At 58.2% G+C, this 12,513-nt stretch overlaps 1 protein-coding gene across 4 annotated transcripts in view; it reads right to left on the reverse strand.

The window, feature by feature from the left end:
• PACSIN1 (protein kinase C and casein kinase substrate in neurons 1) overlaps positions 1-12,513 on the reverse strand; it is a 54,607-nt gene continuing 42,094 nt past the window's right edge. For all 4 annotated transcript variants that reach the window (XM_046006449.1, XM_046006450.1, XM_046006452.1 and 1 more), the window contains 9 exons: positions 8,102-8,233; positions 7,103-7,259; positions 5,686-5,921; positions 5,115-5,270; positions 4,842-5,017; positions 4,326-4,446; positions 4,100-4,227; positions 3,322-3,509; positions 1-2,881 (listed from right to left, as the gene is read on the reverse strand). In XM_046006449.1, the coding sequence (XP_045862405.1) occupies positions 2,772-2,881; positions 3,322-3,509; positions 4,100-4,227; positions 4,326-4,446; positions 4,842-5,017; positions 5,115-5,270; positions 5,686-5,921; positions 7,103-7,259; positions 8,102-8,164 (1,335 nt within the window). In that variant the 5' untranslated portion in view covers positions 8,165-8,233 and the 3' untranslated portion in view covers positions 1-2,771. The remainder of the gene's footprint in view (positions 2,882-3,321; positions 3,510-4,099; positions 4,228-4,325; positions 4,447-4,841; positions 5,018-5,114; positions 5,271-5,685; positions 5,922-7,102; positions 7,260-8,101; positions 8,234-12,513) is intronic.

Consider the following 12,513-nt stretch of genomic DNA (forward strand, 5'->3'; position numbering starts at 1 on the left):
CCAGGTTGACACAGTTCTGGATTTTATCCACAGTCATACAATCACAACTGAGAGAGATATATTTGTATTTATAGACCTTTAAATTACACGATCATGTACAAAACATGTGCATTGCTGAGACCACAGCACTTCTCGGAGGGTCACAAGTGTCGGACTAATGGAGTCAGGGAGCCTAGGGCAGCAGGTGGTGGGCAGCAGGGCAGCCCCGGCCCCTGGCAGAGCCAGGCCGCAGAATGGTGGTTAACTGGGAACCGAACACACGAGTTGCCGAGCCCCACGGAGCGGGCCCGTGCAGCATTGAGGGTGCAGGGAGGGGGCTACGAGAGGTGGCGGGCACAGAGAGGGGCGCGGCCCTCCCATGTGGTGGTGAGTACCCGGACACCAGCACTGACGGGTGGGGCTGAGCCCCTAGAGCTTGGGGGTGGGGGGACCACTCCGGGGTCCTGAGGAGCCTGGGGACCGAGAGACGGTGGTCCCAAACCGGGCCATGGAGGTGGTTGCTCAGAAAGAATGGGATTTCAAGTCCCTGTCCTGGAGTGGGCAGCTGGGGCACTGAGGGGGCAGGCCTGGGGTCCAACTAGGGCCACAGACCCTCCCCAGGTGCTAGAAAGCCACTGGCATGGAGAGAGGGAGCCCAGGCCCCAAGGTGTGCTGTGCCAGCTTCCTGCCTTCCAAGGGTACGTACGTGGTGAAGGTCAAAGGCCCCCAACCTCCACTCTCACCTGGAGGAGAAGCTGCAGAGGCTTTTGGTCTAGAGTTGGGAGGGCAGAGGGCTTCCGAAATCTTGCTCTGGGCTCTGAGGGGCCTAGAGCAGATCTCAGGCGGCAGCAGATGCCGAGAGAGCAGAAAGTGACAGGAAATGGGTGTCCAGGGTGGGGGCCGCAGTCTGCCTGTCCCTGGGGGTGCCATCGTCCTCACCCTCAAACTCCCCTGGCCCCCTGAGTGAGGCCTGGCCAGCTCAGGCACCCCCCACCCCCCGCCAGAGTCTGCCAGGATCCTCTGTGCACACATGAATGAGGTCAGGGCCTGGAGACCATCACTGGAGTGTTGGGGGGAAGAAGCAGGGAGCAAAAGAGGACTGAGGGGGGCCAGAAGGGCTGGGGTATCACACTGTCTTTACCTGGAGGTCCAGGGGCCAGGTGCTGAGGAAGGGGGTACGTAGGATGTCTGCAGTCCTGAGGCCCAGAAACTCTCTTTGAGCTACAAGAAGTCCCAGGGCCTCACCCCAGAGGTTCCCGAGAGACTCCCCTTTCCAGCCAACCCTCCCCTCATCCCCTTGAGCTTTTGTCCTGCCCTGGTCTTCTTCCCAAGTCTCCCAGGGCTCACATGTGTGGGAGAAGTTGGAACAAGGTACTATGACTCAGTAACCCAGCAGTGCTTTCCTTCTCCCATCCCAGGAAACACCCTGGCTCCGGGCAGGCCCTTGGGCCCCTCCCCGCTCCTGACCCTCCCCTGAAAAGTCCTTTAACTGTGACCCAGGCCTAGAGATACGGAGGGGCTGTCAGCCAGGGGAAAAGCTGCTCCAGGGGCAAGAGCCAGGTGGGGAGGAAAGGACAAGGAAGAAAGACATGGGACTGTCCTGCTCCGCAGAGCCTCGGTGCCTCCCTCCTGCTAAAGCCAAGTCTTTCCCAGGGGCTCTACAGGGTTTCTTATGGTCCCAGGTTGGAGACTCCTTTGGGCCTTGCCCTGTCTTCTTGGGAAGGCCAGAGAAGGGGAAAGAGGCATGGGAGGCCACGAGGCTGTCTCCTGGAGACTGGCTGAACCTGGTGAGTCTGTGGTTTTAGAGGCCCATGGAGGGAAGGTGGGCAGGCAAGGTGCCCTCCTCCCCAGGAAATAGGAGGAGGTTGCTACTGTTGCTGGCTTTGCCCTGGGCTTGGAGGCCTCTCCCTTTGCCTGAGGACTTAGGAGGGGGGGCAGGGTTTCTGCAAGTGACCACAGGGTATGTCTCTAAGAGCCTGGCCCCAAATTGCTAACAGCTGGAAAGAAGGGCCCCAGCAAGGTCTTGGTCCCTCAGCTGAGCTGGCGTTGGGAGAACTGAGAGCCTGTCCCCCTTCACTCATCCTCCTACACACCGGTGACACTGTCACCAACTCCAGCTCTCTCCTTGTCATGTCTGGGGGAGTCTAGGGATCCCGGGAAATGTCTGTGGGAAAAGAGACTGACCATTGCTCCTCCAGCCCCACCAGTCCTTAGCAGTGAGGCCAGGAGAAGAAGGGTACTCCTCAGGGGAAAACGGAAGACTAAAACTAGGAGGCCCCCCCTTCTCTGGAGTCTGGAGGGGAGGCTTTGACAGCAGGGTGGTGGAGGGAGGGGAGCATGGTGGGGCAGAAGAAAGAGGTCAGAAAACCAGGCCCAGAGAAGAGGAGGGGGACAGAGGCTGGCAGCCTGGGTTTGGGGAGAAGGAGTGGGAAGCGTAGTCTGTGGGGAGTGAGGCAGGAGAGAAGGGTCCAGGAGACAACCCTCAGGGCTCGGGAAACTCTTTGGTGGGATCTGAAGAGCAGATGTTGTAATGTCTCTTTTGGGCTAAATACTAAGACCCTCACCTACCCTGGGGCCATCACCCCGAGTCCCACCACCCTGGCCTCCAGGCGACCCTGCAAATGCTTCTGTCTCTGTATTTTTTGTTTTGTTCTGTTTTGACTTTTAAAAAAATAAAAGCTTGATCGGAAAATATGTCTGGAACTCTATGGCGAGGGAAGAGGGACGAGAGAGAGTAGGGAGAGGAGGCAGTGGACGAGGAGTGAGGGGTGGCATGGAGGGGAGCAGGGCAGCTAGATGGCCTCCACGTAGTTGGCGGGATAGAGACCCAGCTGCCCACTGTCCAGCCGCCCGCGGCACCATCCCTGCTCGTCTTCCTCGCCCAGCTTGGTGAGCTCGTCTCCTAGGAAGGGGACACACAGGCGCGCGTCGACGGGGACTCAGGGAGGGCTACCCACTCCCCAACAATGCTAGTCAGCTCTCCGATACTAATATTCTGGGCCCGATCCCAAGGCCCTCCCAGGACTGCCCCAACGCCTCCCCTGGAGACCAGCCCCAGCCACACCCCGACACCCACGAGCTGCCCCGGGCCAAACGCCTTACCTGGGTCTGTGGCCCTGTCCGCCCCCTATCCCCCAAGCCTGGGCCCAGCCCCTGGCTTCCTTTTTCGGGTCTTATCCTTTCTGCTACCAGCCCCTGGCCTCAGACACCGCCCCCCAGCCCATTCCAGTGTCCCACTCCACGTTTGGCCCCGCCCACGCACCAGCCCCCGCCCCCGGCCGCATTCCCGGCAAATCAAGGCATCCCCTGCCCTCAGGCCCCGCCCCTCCCCGCCCACCATACCGGCCTTGAAGCTGAGCTCATCCTGCTCCTGGCCGTCGTAGTCATAGAGTGCCCGCACACGCACCCCCTTGGCGTCGTCATCGAAGGGGTTGGAGCCCCCATTGGCCTCATTGCCCCCGAACGGGTTCCCGCTCTCGTCGTCTGACCACTCGGTGGCATAAGGCTGGCCCCTGTCGTAGCTGCTAACGCTGAGACGCAAGGAGAGGACCCAGCATGAACTGCCACTCCCCTTGCGCCTCGCGCTGCCCCCTCCTGCCAGTCAGACATCTGGCCCCAAATCCCACCGAGACTGGTGCAGGGATGGGTCCTATAAGAGGTGGTTCCAAGCCAGTGATCCTCACTGACAGCTCACTGGACAAATGTGAGGCAGGACAGTTAGCATTATTACCCAGTCCTTGAGTTGGGATGCTGAAAGGGACCCCTGAGAACATCTGACCCCTCATCTGAGAAGGGCACCTAGTGGTTAAGCAGCTTGACCTCTTGGGCATCACATCCTGGCTCTAAGGCTTACTTACTAGCCTTGTGCCCTTGGGCAAGTCACTTAATCTCTCCAGGTTTCAGTTTCTCCATCTGCAAAATGGGACGCTTTACACACTGCTCAGAGTGTCAGGAGGCTTCGATGAGTTAATATATGGAAAACGTTTACAACAGTGCCTGGCACCGAGTAGGTGCTCAAGGTTGCTGTGATTTAGACCATGCCATGTCTCCTGAGGTAAAACTCATCTCCCCAGGTATGTGGGCCCCTCTGGCCCTAGGAAGCTCTGCAGGAGGCACTCACCTGCCACGGTCCCCAGCCTGGGATGTGGTCTCCACCACTCCAGTGGCGTTGGTCAGTGACACCCCCTCTGCCTTCTTGGGCTGCTTTTCTTTCTTGGTGGCGGTGTGAGGAAGGTCTGGGTTCCACTCCTAGTGGGCACCAGGGGAGCAGTGAGGCAGGGGGGCTGCCCCCTGAGGTCCCTTCCAGGCTTTTCCGAACTTCCCTTCCCCATCCCACACCTCCTCACCTCAAACTGGGGCCAGTTCATGGGCATGCCGGGGCCGCTGGTGCTGCGGAACCACCGGAGATCATCCTGGGCGTCCGCCCCCCGGATGGCCTGCTCCAGCTCCCGGTACACATGGACATAGCTGTGTGCGGGGGAGATGGGGAATTGGGTGGGGGGCGAGATGCACCGTGGCCCCTTCTCATCCTCGTTGAGGGCCAGAGGGAGCCCATTCAGGGGACCAGGGTGCTGGCAGGCCCCCCAGCTAGGGATCAGGTGGGCTGGTCCAGGAGTAATCCCCTTCCCTATCCCCGCCTTAGCCATTACCCCATCCTTCCAGAGCAACATTCACTGTTTCTCTCATGCCTAGTCCGCCTCAGCTGGTACCCAGGCAGCCACTGTCTTTGGAGCCTTTTCCTTCTCGGCCTGTGTTGCTTTTACCCTTCCTGTCCCGATACCACAGGGCCCAGGGCGCCTTGCACACTACTTCCACCCTTGGCCATCCGTGCCCGCACCCACCACGCCCCCACACCCAGCCACCTGCTATTCTCGGCCAGGTTGAGGTGGCGTTTGATGTCCAGCAGCACCTCCTTGAGGAAGACCAGCCGCTTCTCCTCGAACTGCTGGCACTGCTCGAACACCTGCTCCATGCTCTCCATGTACTGGGGCGTGGTCTTGCCCACGTCATCCAGCACCTTCTCGTACTTCTCCTGGGTCTGTGGGCAACGGAGCAAAGGAAGGGTGAGACCCAGGCCCGCAGCTCCCCGCCGCCACCCACTCCGAGGGGGCTCTCAGCTGCCAGGCCCTGGGCACCTTCTGTACGTCCTGCTTGCACTTGTCCACTTTGTCCTGCAGCTTCTTCTGTTGTTCAGGCGTGACCGACTGCTCCGTCTTGCTATTCATCTCCCGCGTCATGGCCAGCTTCTCCTCCTTGCAGGCCAGATGGTAGGCCTTCTTGGCTGTCTCTAGCTGTGGGGCGGAGGGAACAGGAGGGAGAGCTCCCACTTAGGCGCGGGAACAGACGCGGGCCCTCGTCAAGCCCTCCCACCTGCCGGGGCTGGGAGCACAGATTCAGAAGAGGCAGAAGGGATGTAGGACCCGGCTCCAGGTATCTGGGAGCTGTGCCCACCCATCTGTGGATGTTTCCCTGCGTGGCGCTGCCTGCTGCCTCCACGGGCACCCTCCCGTCAGGTCCTGCTGTGCCTGCCCCATGTGGCTATTTCAGCCAGCAAGGCAGTGCTGCGCCCCCCGCAGGCACAACCCCAGCGGGGGTGTGTCCTGCCCACTCCCTCTGTCGGCTCGCCCCCTCTGATCAGACTGCCCCCAGTCCGCCGAGCTCAGCTGCCCACTCTCGCCCCATCGGCAGCGGCCACCCCCTGGGCACCTCCTTCATCTTCTTGGCCCAGGGTTTCTGGGCCTTGCGGAAGCCATCTTCAGCCTCCTTGGTTTCCTTGAAGCCGCCCATGATCTGCTTGTGATAGGCGTCCTTCTGCCAGTTCTTGACCTTCTCCAGGTCCTCGTTCAGCAGGTTGTTCTTCACTTCCTGGTGCAATTCGCTCACCTTGTCTGCCTCCGTCATGATGGCCCCCCAGGCTCGCTCCAGGCTGCCATACTGTGGCCCTGAGGAAATGGTCATGGGGTGACGAGGCCCTCATCACCCACTGCCCAGGGGCCTCCCCCATGCCTCCTTTCTCCCAGGCTTTCCCTGTACTTGCCATGTCCGCAGAAATGCCCTCCCCTGCTCTCTTTACAGTTTTATCTGTCCTTCAGGGCCCACATAGCTCCTCCAGGAAGACTTCCCTGACTGCTCTGCTCTCACACCCCGCAGCCTGTAGCCCTCACTGAATTCTTCGTACAGCATCCGCCTCTGTGACCACTCCCTAGCTCCCCTGTCAGCTGGTGAGCCCCACGGGAGGCAGCCTGGACCCCGCAAGTCCTCACAAGCCCAGTACAGCACCAAGCACACAGTAAGCGCTTCAGGAATGTTGACTGAGCATAAAACTGAGGAAGCAGCTGGTGACAGATGCCAGGAGGCCACTGGGACCAGACATTCCACAGTCATTTATTGGTCTGTATATTGGGGATCAGCTCTGTGCCAGGCACTATGCGGGGGAGTACCAGGCTCAGCCCCTGCCCTGGGAGTTCAGGTCTCGTCTTGTGAAAGAAAAAAAAAATTAACAATTACATGGAAACCCCAACCTGAAAGTGTTCCAGATCAAAGAATCGAGAGCCAAGACCACTAAATGGTCTGGATTCTGGATTGCCTTCTGGACCAGCACAATTGCTATAATAAAGTTTGCATATGGACCATATTAAATGTCCCCCGTTTGATCGCTGAACTAGGGTTATGTAAACAAATGTTCTTATTCTTGGGAGCTATGCGAAGGATTTAGGGTAAAGTGGCAGGTCTCCCACTTCAATGGTTCAGAAAAACACTGGCATGAAAGAAAGAGGGACTGGGAAAACACGTTCCCTGGTGAATCTGGTTGAAGACTGTGTAGTTCTCGCCAGGATTCTTGCAACTTTTCTCTAAATTAAAATTATTTGTAAATAAAAGGTTTGTCTGGGTTTGTTTTGTCTTTTTAATCCAACCTAAAATTGTACAAAGTCGAGTTGAACAGGGACAGGGAGACCTGGCTGGGTGTGGGAGGGTCAGAGCGCGGGGGTGGGGATGGTGCCTTCAAAGGCCCGGTGGCTGGGAGGGTGCGGGGGCATCCGGGCGGCGGGGCGCTTCCGGGCCCCAGACTGGGGGCAGCCAGAGAGGGCCCGGGGCGATGCGCCCGGGGTGGGCATGGGGGCACCTTTCTCGATGAGCTGGCGCCAGCGCTTGGCCCAGTCGGTGAGCTGCTGCGCGTACGCCTTCTCGATCTTGGCGCGCTCCTGCACGCAGTTCATCAGGTCGTTACACAGGCGGTGGCCGTCATCGATGCGCTTCACCGTCCGCTTGTAGTTCCCCACCTGGCGGCCAAGGAGCGAGCACGAATCCCGCGGGCTCCCCGCCTCCCCCCTACCCCAAGCCTCCCAGGACGCCGCGTCCTGCAGGGGGCGCCCGCCGCGTCCATCTTCCCCAGCCCTCCCCGCCTCGCCGCCCTGCGGGAACGCACCGTGGCTCCCCCCACTCTCACTTTTGGGGGTCCCAGCGCCCTGCATCACACCCGACGGTCTATACACTCCCTCACCCCACTTGACACATAACTTCCTCGCTGCCACAAAGCGCAAGGTTTTTATAATTTGGACCCAGACCAGAATGAATTATTCATTTTGTTCTTGTGAGTTGAATGTATCATATTTATAGAGTCATGTAAGTGTTGAGCTGAGCTGCAGCTTCTTGACATAATATTATGTTTTGTAGACACCTCATTAAACACTTATTAATATAGGTTTGGCAGTTTTTGCTTTGGGTTTTGGAAGCCAATCGAAAAAATTGTATTTCTTGGTCTCAAAGAGTTTGGGAGGCTCCTGAAATGCTGGCTTCTAGGCTTGTCGCCACCTCTTTGTTGCTGTGGGGCTTCTGGAAGGGCTTCTGGAATTCACACCACAGGGGTGGGGGCGGGGAGCCCCTGTGAAAGTGTAAAGCCTGGGTCTGAGGTGCCAGGGTCTGAGAGCAGACCGACAGGAGGAGCCTCACCCACATCTAGAAACTCTGCAGGATCCCTCCAGGGGCAGCCGTGGGGCATCTCATGGAACATCCATCTCATGGAACACCAAGGCCTTTGGAGGGACCCGAGGGACTAGGGAGCAAGGCCTGAGGTTGTGAGGGGAGGTCAAGGGAGCCTGGGCCGCCACAGGAGCTGTCTCACCTCCCAGAAGCTGTCAGTGGTCTCCTCTGGAGCTAATGAGGCCTCGTCGTAGGAGCCAGACATGGTGTAGCCGTGGGGGGGTAGGGGCAGGCAGGTGTGCGCTGGTGGTCAGCAGGCGGGGCTGCTCATGCACTGGGAGGGTAGAAGAGAGATCCCTGGAGAGGGGGGAAGGGCCCCAAGTGCCCCATTCCAGGCCTGCGGCCCCCATGTGCTGTGGGGATGGGGGTTCCACAGGCTTGAGCCTTGCACTGGGTTGGGGTATTCCCACCAGGGTAATCCCAAGAGTAAGCTCTTAGCATCCCTTGTGCGCATCCCCCATCCCTCCTCCATGACTCCACATCTTCTCCCTCCCTTCTCCCCCTGATCCATTCCCCAGCTCCAGTGTGACAGCACCCCAGCCACAACCGTCTTGAGCTCCGGGACTCAGCTAAATTAAAGGCATGCGATCACGTATTTGCTGCATACGAGCTCGCAGTCTGTCTCACAGACACACGCGGCTCCTCAAAGCCAGCAAGCAGCCTAATCATTATGCATGTCCTGCACTCCCTCCCCAGGGCCTGGCACGCCACAGAGCCCCACTGGGGCTCCGCGAACCCCAGCTGCCTTGTCAATCTGCCCCTCTTCCCACTACCCCCCACCCTGATCTGGCTGAACCCTTGCACTGGACCCAAAATACCCTCCTCAGCTTTCCCACCCAACAGAGTCCCCAACCTCAGCCCCTAGAACTTTGGCAAACGCCTCACCTGGAGCCTGGACCCCCGTTCCCTGGGAAGCCGGCTGCAGGGCCCGCCTCCCATCTCTGGCCAGCCCCGGCTCCTATAAGTGCCCTTTTGGCTGCCCTGGCGCCCAGCCTTCAAAGCCTCCATTAGCCACTTACATGTCTCCTTAAAGAGTCCCAAACATGTGGCTTCCTGGCCTATGGGTCAGACCACTGTGATCTGTGTGAGCACTGGAGCGGCTCTGCGTGGCCTGGATCTGTCGGCAGGCATCACAGTGGTCCAATCTAGGCCATGGGCTGCCCCAGGGCTGGGGACGCTGCCCTTCTCCCATCCCCCACCCAGGCCTTGCTGCCAACCCCTCCCCGCACCCTAGCAAGAATGGCTCAGTAGTCAGAAGACAGGACCCAGAGGGGCAGGGACCTGGTCGACAGAGGCACAGTGAGGCCAGGCTGGGAATGACCCCATGAGTACCTGCCAGCCTCGAGGCAGAGGACAACAGGGGCTGCCTCCCTGTCTCTGCACTGCTCAGGGACGATGCATCCTATCCCATGAGGATACTGGGAGAGGGCTGACCTCTGCAAACTTCAGCCCATCCTGGGGGCCCGGGGGATACTCAGCCCTTCCGGTCGCTCATCTTCAGGCTCAGGGAGCAGATCATGGGGATCCTTGGTCAAGGATATCCCTCCCTTCTCTGGTCTTGGTCCCCCATCTGTCCAGGGGCTATACCATTTTCACAGTAATAACCCATTTCTGCCTTCTCCTTGCTCCTCCCGGGCCCTAAATATATCCCTTTCCACTTTGCAAAACCTTAGACAAACTTTCCCACAAACTCCTGCACAGAACCCTTGAAATCATACTGAACTGTGCTCTTTGGATCCAAATAACACAAGCTGGTCCGGTAGGGGCAGGAGGGGTTGGAGGGTAGGGACAGACCCTCATGAGAGTGGGGGTCAAACCCACCCCAGGCAGTGGGGAAGTGACTTGGCGAGCATTGATGGGAGGGGCGGAGGTGTGTCTTCTCTCCCCACTACAGAGGCTCACCTCCCTCACCCTGCAGTGCCTCTCCTGGGAATTCACCTTCCAGCCAGTGGGACCAACTGATGCTGCCTAATTCCATTTGCTGCAGCGCTGCTTGTAAAAGCCAAAGGCTGGAAACATCCCAGCTGCCCGTCCAGGGGACTGCTTAAGTAAATTCTGGTGCAGGTGGGCAACAGAATGCTCTGGTCCTGACTGGAGTCCTCCCCAAGCCATGACGCTGAGACAAAAGGAGCAGGGTGCAGAACAGGAAGACTTCGGATGCTTCCATTTGTACGGGGGGGAAATATACAAACACCAACACTCTGGAAAGCCGGTAGCGGAGGCTCCCTTCAGGGAACTGGGTGGCTGGGGGATGTGATGGGAAGGAGATTTGTCACTGTTGGTCTTTTATGCCTTTTACATTTTGCTTTGTGTACGTAAACTGCAGTTTTTATAACCCCTGGCCTGCGTTGAGGGAGCAGGGAGCTCAGACCGAGGGTACACTGACACAAACGGGACCGTGCAGCTAAGCCCTGCGGTGTCAGACAATCTGGGAATGCACGAGGGCAGAGACCAATCTCCACTCTGTCCAGACCCGGAGGGGACTTGCTGGGGCCCCTTCCTCAGTGCGGGCAAGTCATGGGTCTCTGGGGTCCCAGCTGGGGTAGCACATGTCGCTCTCACCTTGGGGGTCCCCGCTGGGTCACCAAACTGCCGCGTGACCTTAGGCGATTCCCATGACTGTAACAGGCCTCGCTGTGAAATGAAGATGCTAAGACCCAATGCAAGGACTGGAGGAAATGGCAAGGGGCCAGGCTGGACCCACACAGAGGCAGGCTCAGGAAGATAGGCAGGGAGCATCAGGGAAAGGATGCGGGAGGGGGCGTGTGGACCCCCAGCACCACCTGCCAGACTCACCTCCAGCCCTGTGCCTGCCTTCTGCAAACTGGCCTCACCTCCCTACCCTGGGTGCTGGGGGGGGAGGCTTCACTCTGGTCCAATGCCAGGTCCCTCCTGAATGGTGGTCAGGAGCCGCCCTCACTGAAAACACAGCTTCTCACAGAGTCAGGAAGCCGGTATGGCCAGAATCTGCCATGCCCAAGAACGAGCCTGACACGCTCTGAGCAGAACCCATCAAATGAGCACGGCGCTGTTTGGACTTTTCTCCCCAGTACTTATAAAGCAGTTGCGACCCTGCGAGCCCTTTATCGTTGAGAATAACAACTGGCATTTATGGAGCACAGACTTGGTGCCAAGGACTGTCCAAGTGTCTTAACTCATCAAATCCTGCCAGGACCCCCTACACGGCAGGTGCCTCTTCACCCCCACGTTATTGCAGAGAGGGCCCAGAGGCTGGGACGTGACTGAAAGAGCTTGTCAGCTCTCTTTATTGATTTGTCACCGCTGCTGTAGTGGGGGCGGCTTCCCACAGCGGGCGGGCGGGGCACGGGGTGCTGTTCTGGTGGGGAGGGGCATGGGCTCTGCTCCAGCCCCACCACTTCCTGATGGGATCTCAGTCAAGTCCTGTCATGGGGTCTCGGTTTTCCAACTCATTGGATGGAAAAACAATATTTCAGTCTCGTGACACTCAAATGGTAAAAGGCGATTATTGAAAAGTACAGACCATTTATGGAAGTGTGAAGTTTGCACGTTGGCCTTGACCTTTCGGAGAAAGGAGCCCCAGGGTGAAAAGCGTCCTTCCTCTGGGCCCCAGGCTTCTTGCCAGCTGCCTCTAAAATGCCCCTGGAAGGCAGGGGCCTTGGGCGTGTTCTCTCTGCCTCTGGCTTGAAGAAGGGACAGAGGAATTAAGAGCAGGGGCCCAGAGAGGGCGGGCCAGCTGTGGACAAAGGCGGCATGTGGATTCCTGCAGCATGCACGAGTCACTATCGATCACAGGAACACGTCCCCCCCGCCCCCCCCCCACACACACACCACCACCCAACCCATCAGCAGATCCTGGGCCCTGCTCTCAATCACCTGGTCCCAGCCCCATCACTCTCCTCAGTGACCTTCCTGCCTCCAACCTTGTGTCCCTCAGCCCTGCTCCAACTCCATTCTGTTCCCTGCTGCAACAACCAGAGGGACACAGGTAATACCTAAGTCAGATCCCACCACTACTCTACTTGGAATCCTCTCATGACTCCTCATTTCCTCTAAGAAAAAGTCTAATCCCTTCCCAGGGGGCCCTGTATCTCCTCCAGCTCCACTGACCTCCTTGCTGCTCTAACCCCAGGGCCTTTGCACTTGCTAGAAGTGCCTCCCTGCCCTGAATTTCTATGTCTACTCGAATGTCCTAACCTCCCCGCGTTTCACTTGGCACTCTTTTCCTACCCCTAGCACTCTCCAGTCTCCCCTTTCTTGCTTTATAATTCTTCACAGCACGTATTATCATATGCCAGGCTCCCAACCCTCAAGACGTCATCGTGTTTGTGTCTTCCTCTCTCACTGTAATGTCAGCTTGCTAAGGTCAGTAGTTTTTGTCTGGTTCTCTGCTGTATTTTCAGCATCCAGAGCAGGGCCTGGCATATAGTTAAATGCACGGTGCATTTTTGTTGAATGAATGAACGCCAAGCACCTTCTGGAACACTCATTCATTACACAGTAGAAACACTGAATATTGTCCCTCAGAGCCACAAAAAGTCACCTGCACAACTAGATATTCAAAGAATGTTGATA

This window comes from Meles meles, chromosome 5 (genome assembly GCF_922984935.1).
Source record: "Meles meles chromosome 5, mMelMel3.1 paternal haplotype, whole genome shotgun sequence".
Lineage (NCBI taxonomy): Eukaryota > Metazoa > Chordata > Mammalia > Carnivora > Mustelidae > Meles > Meles meles.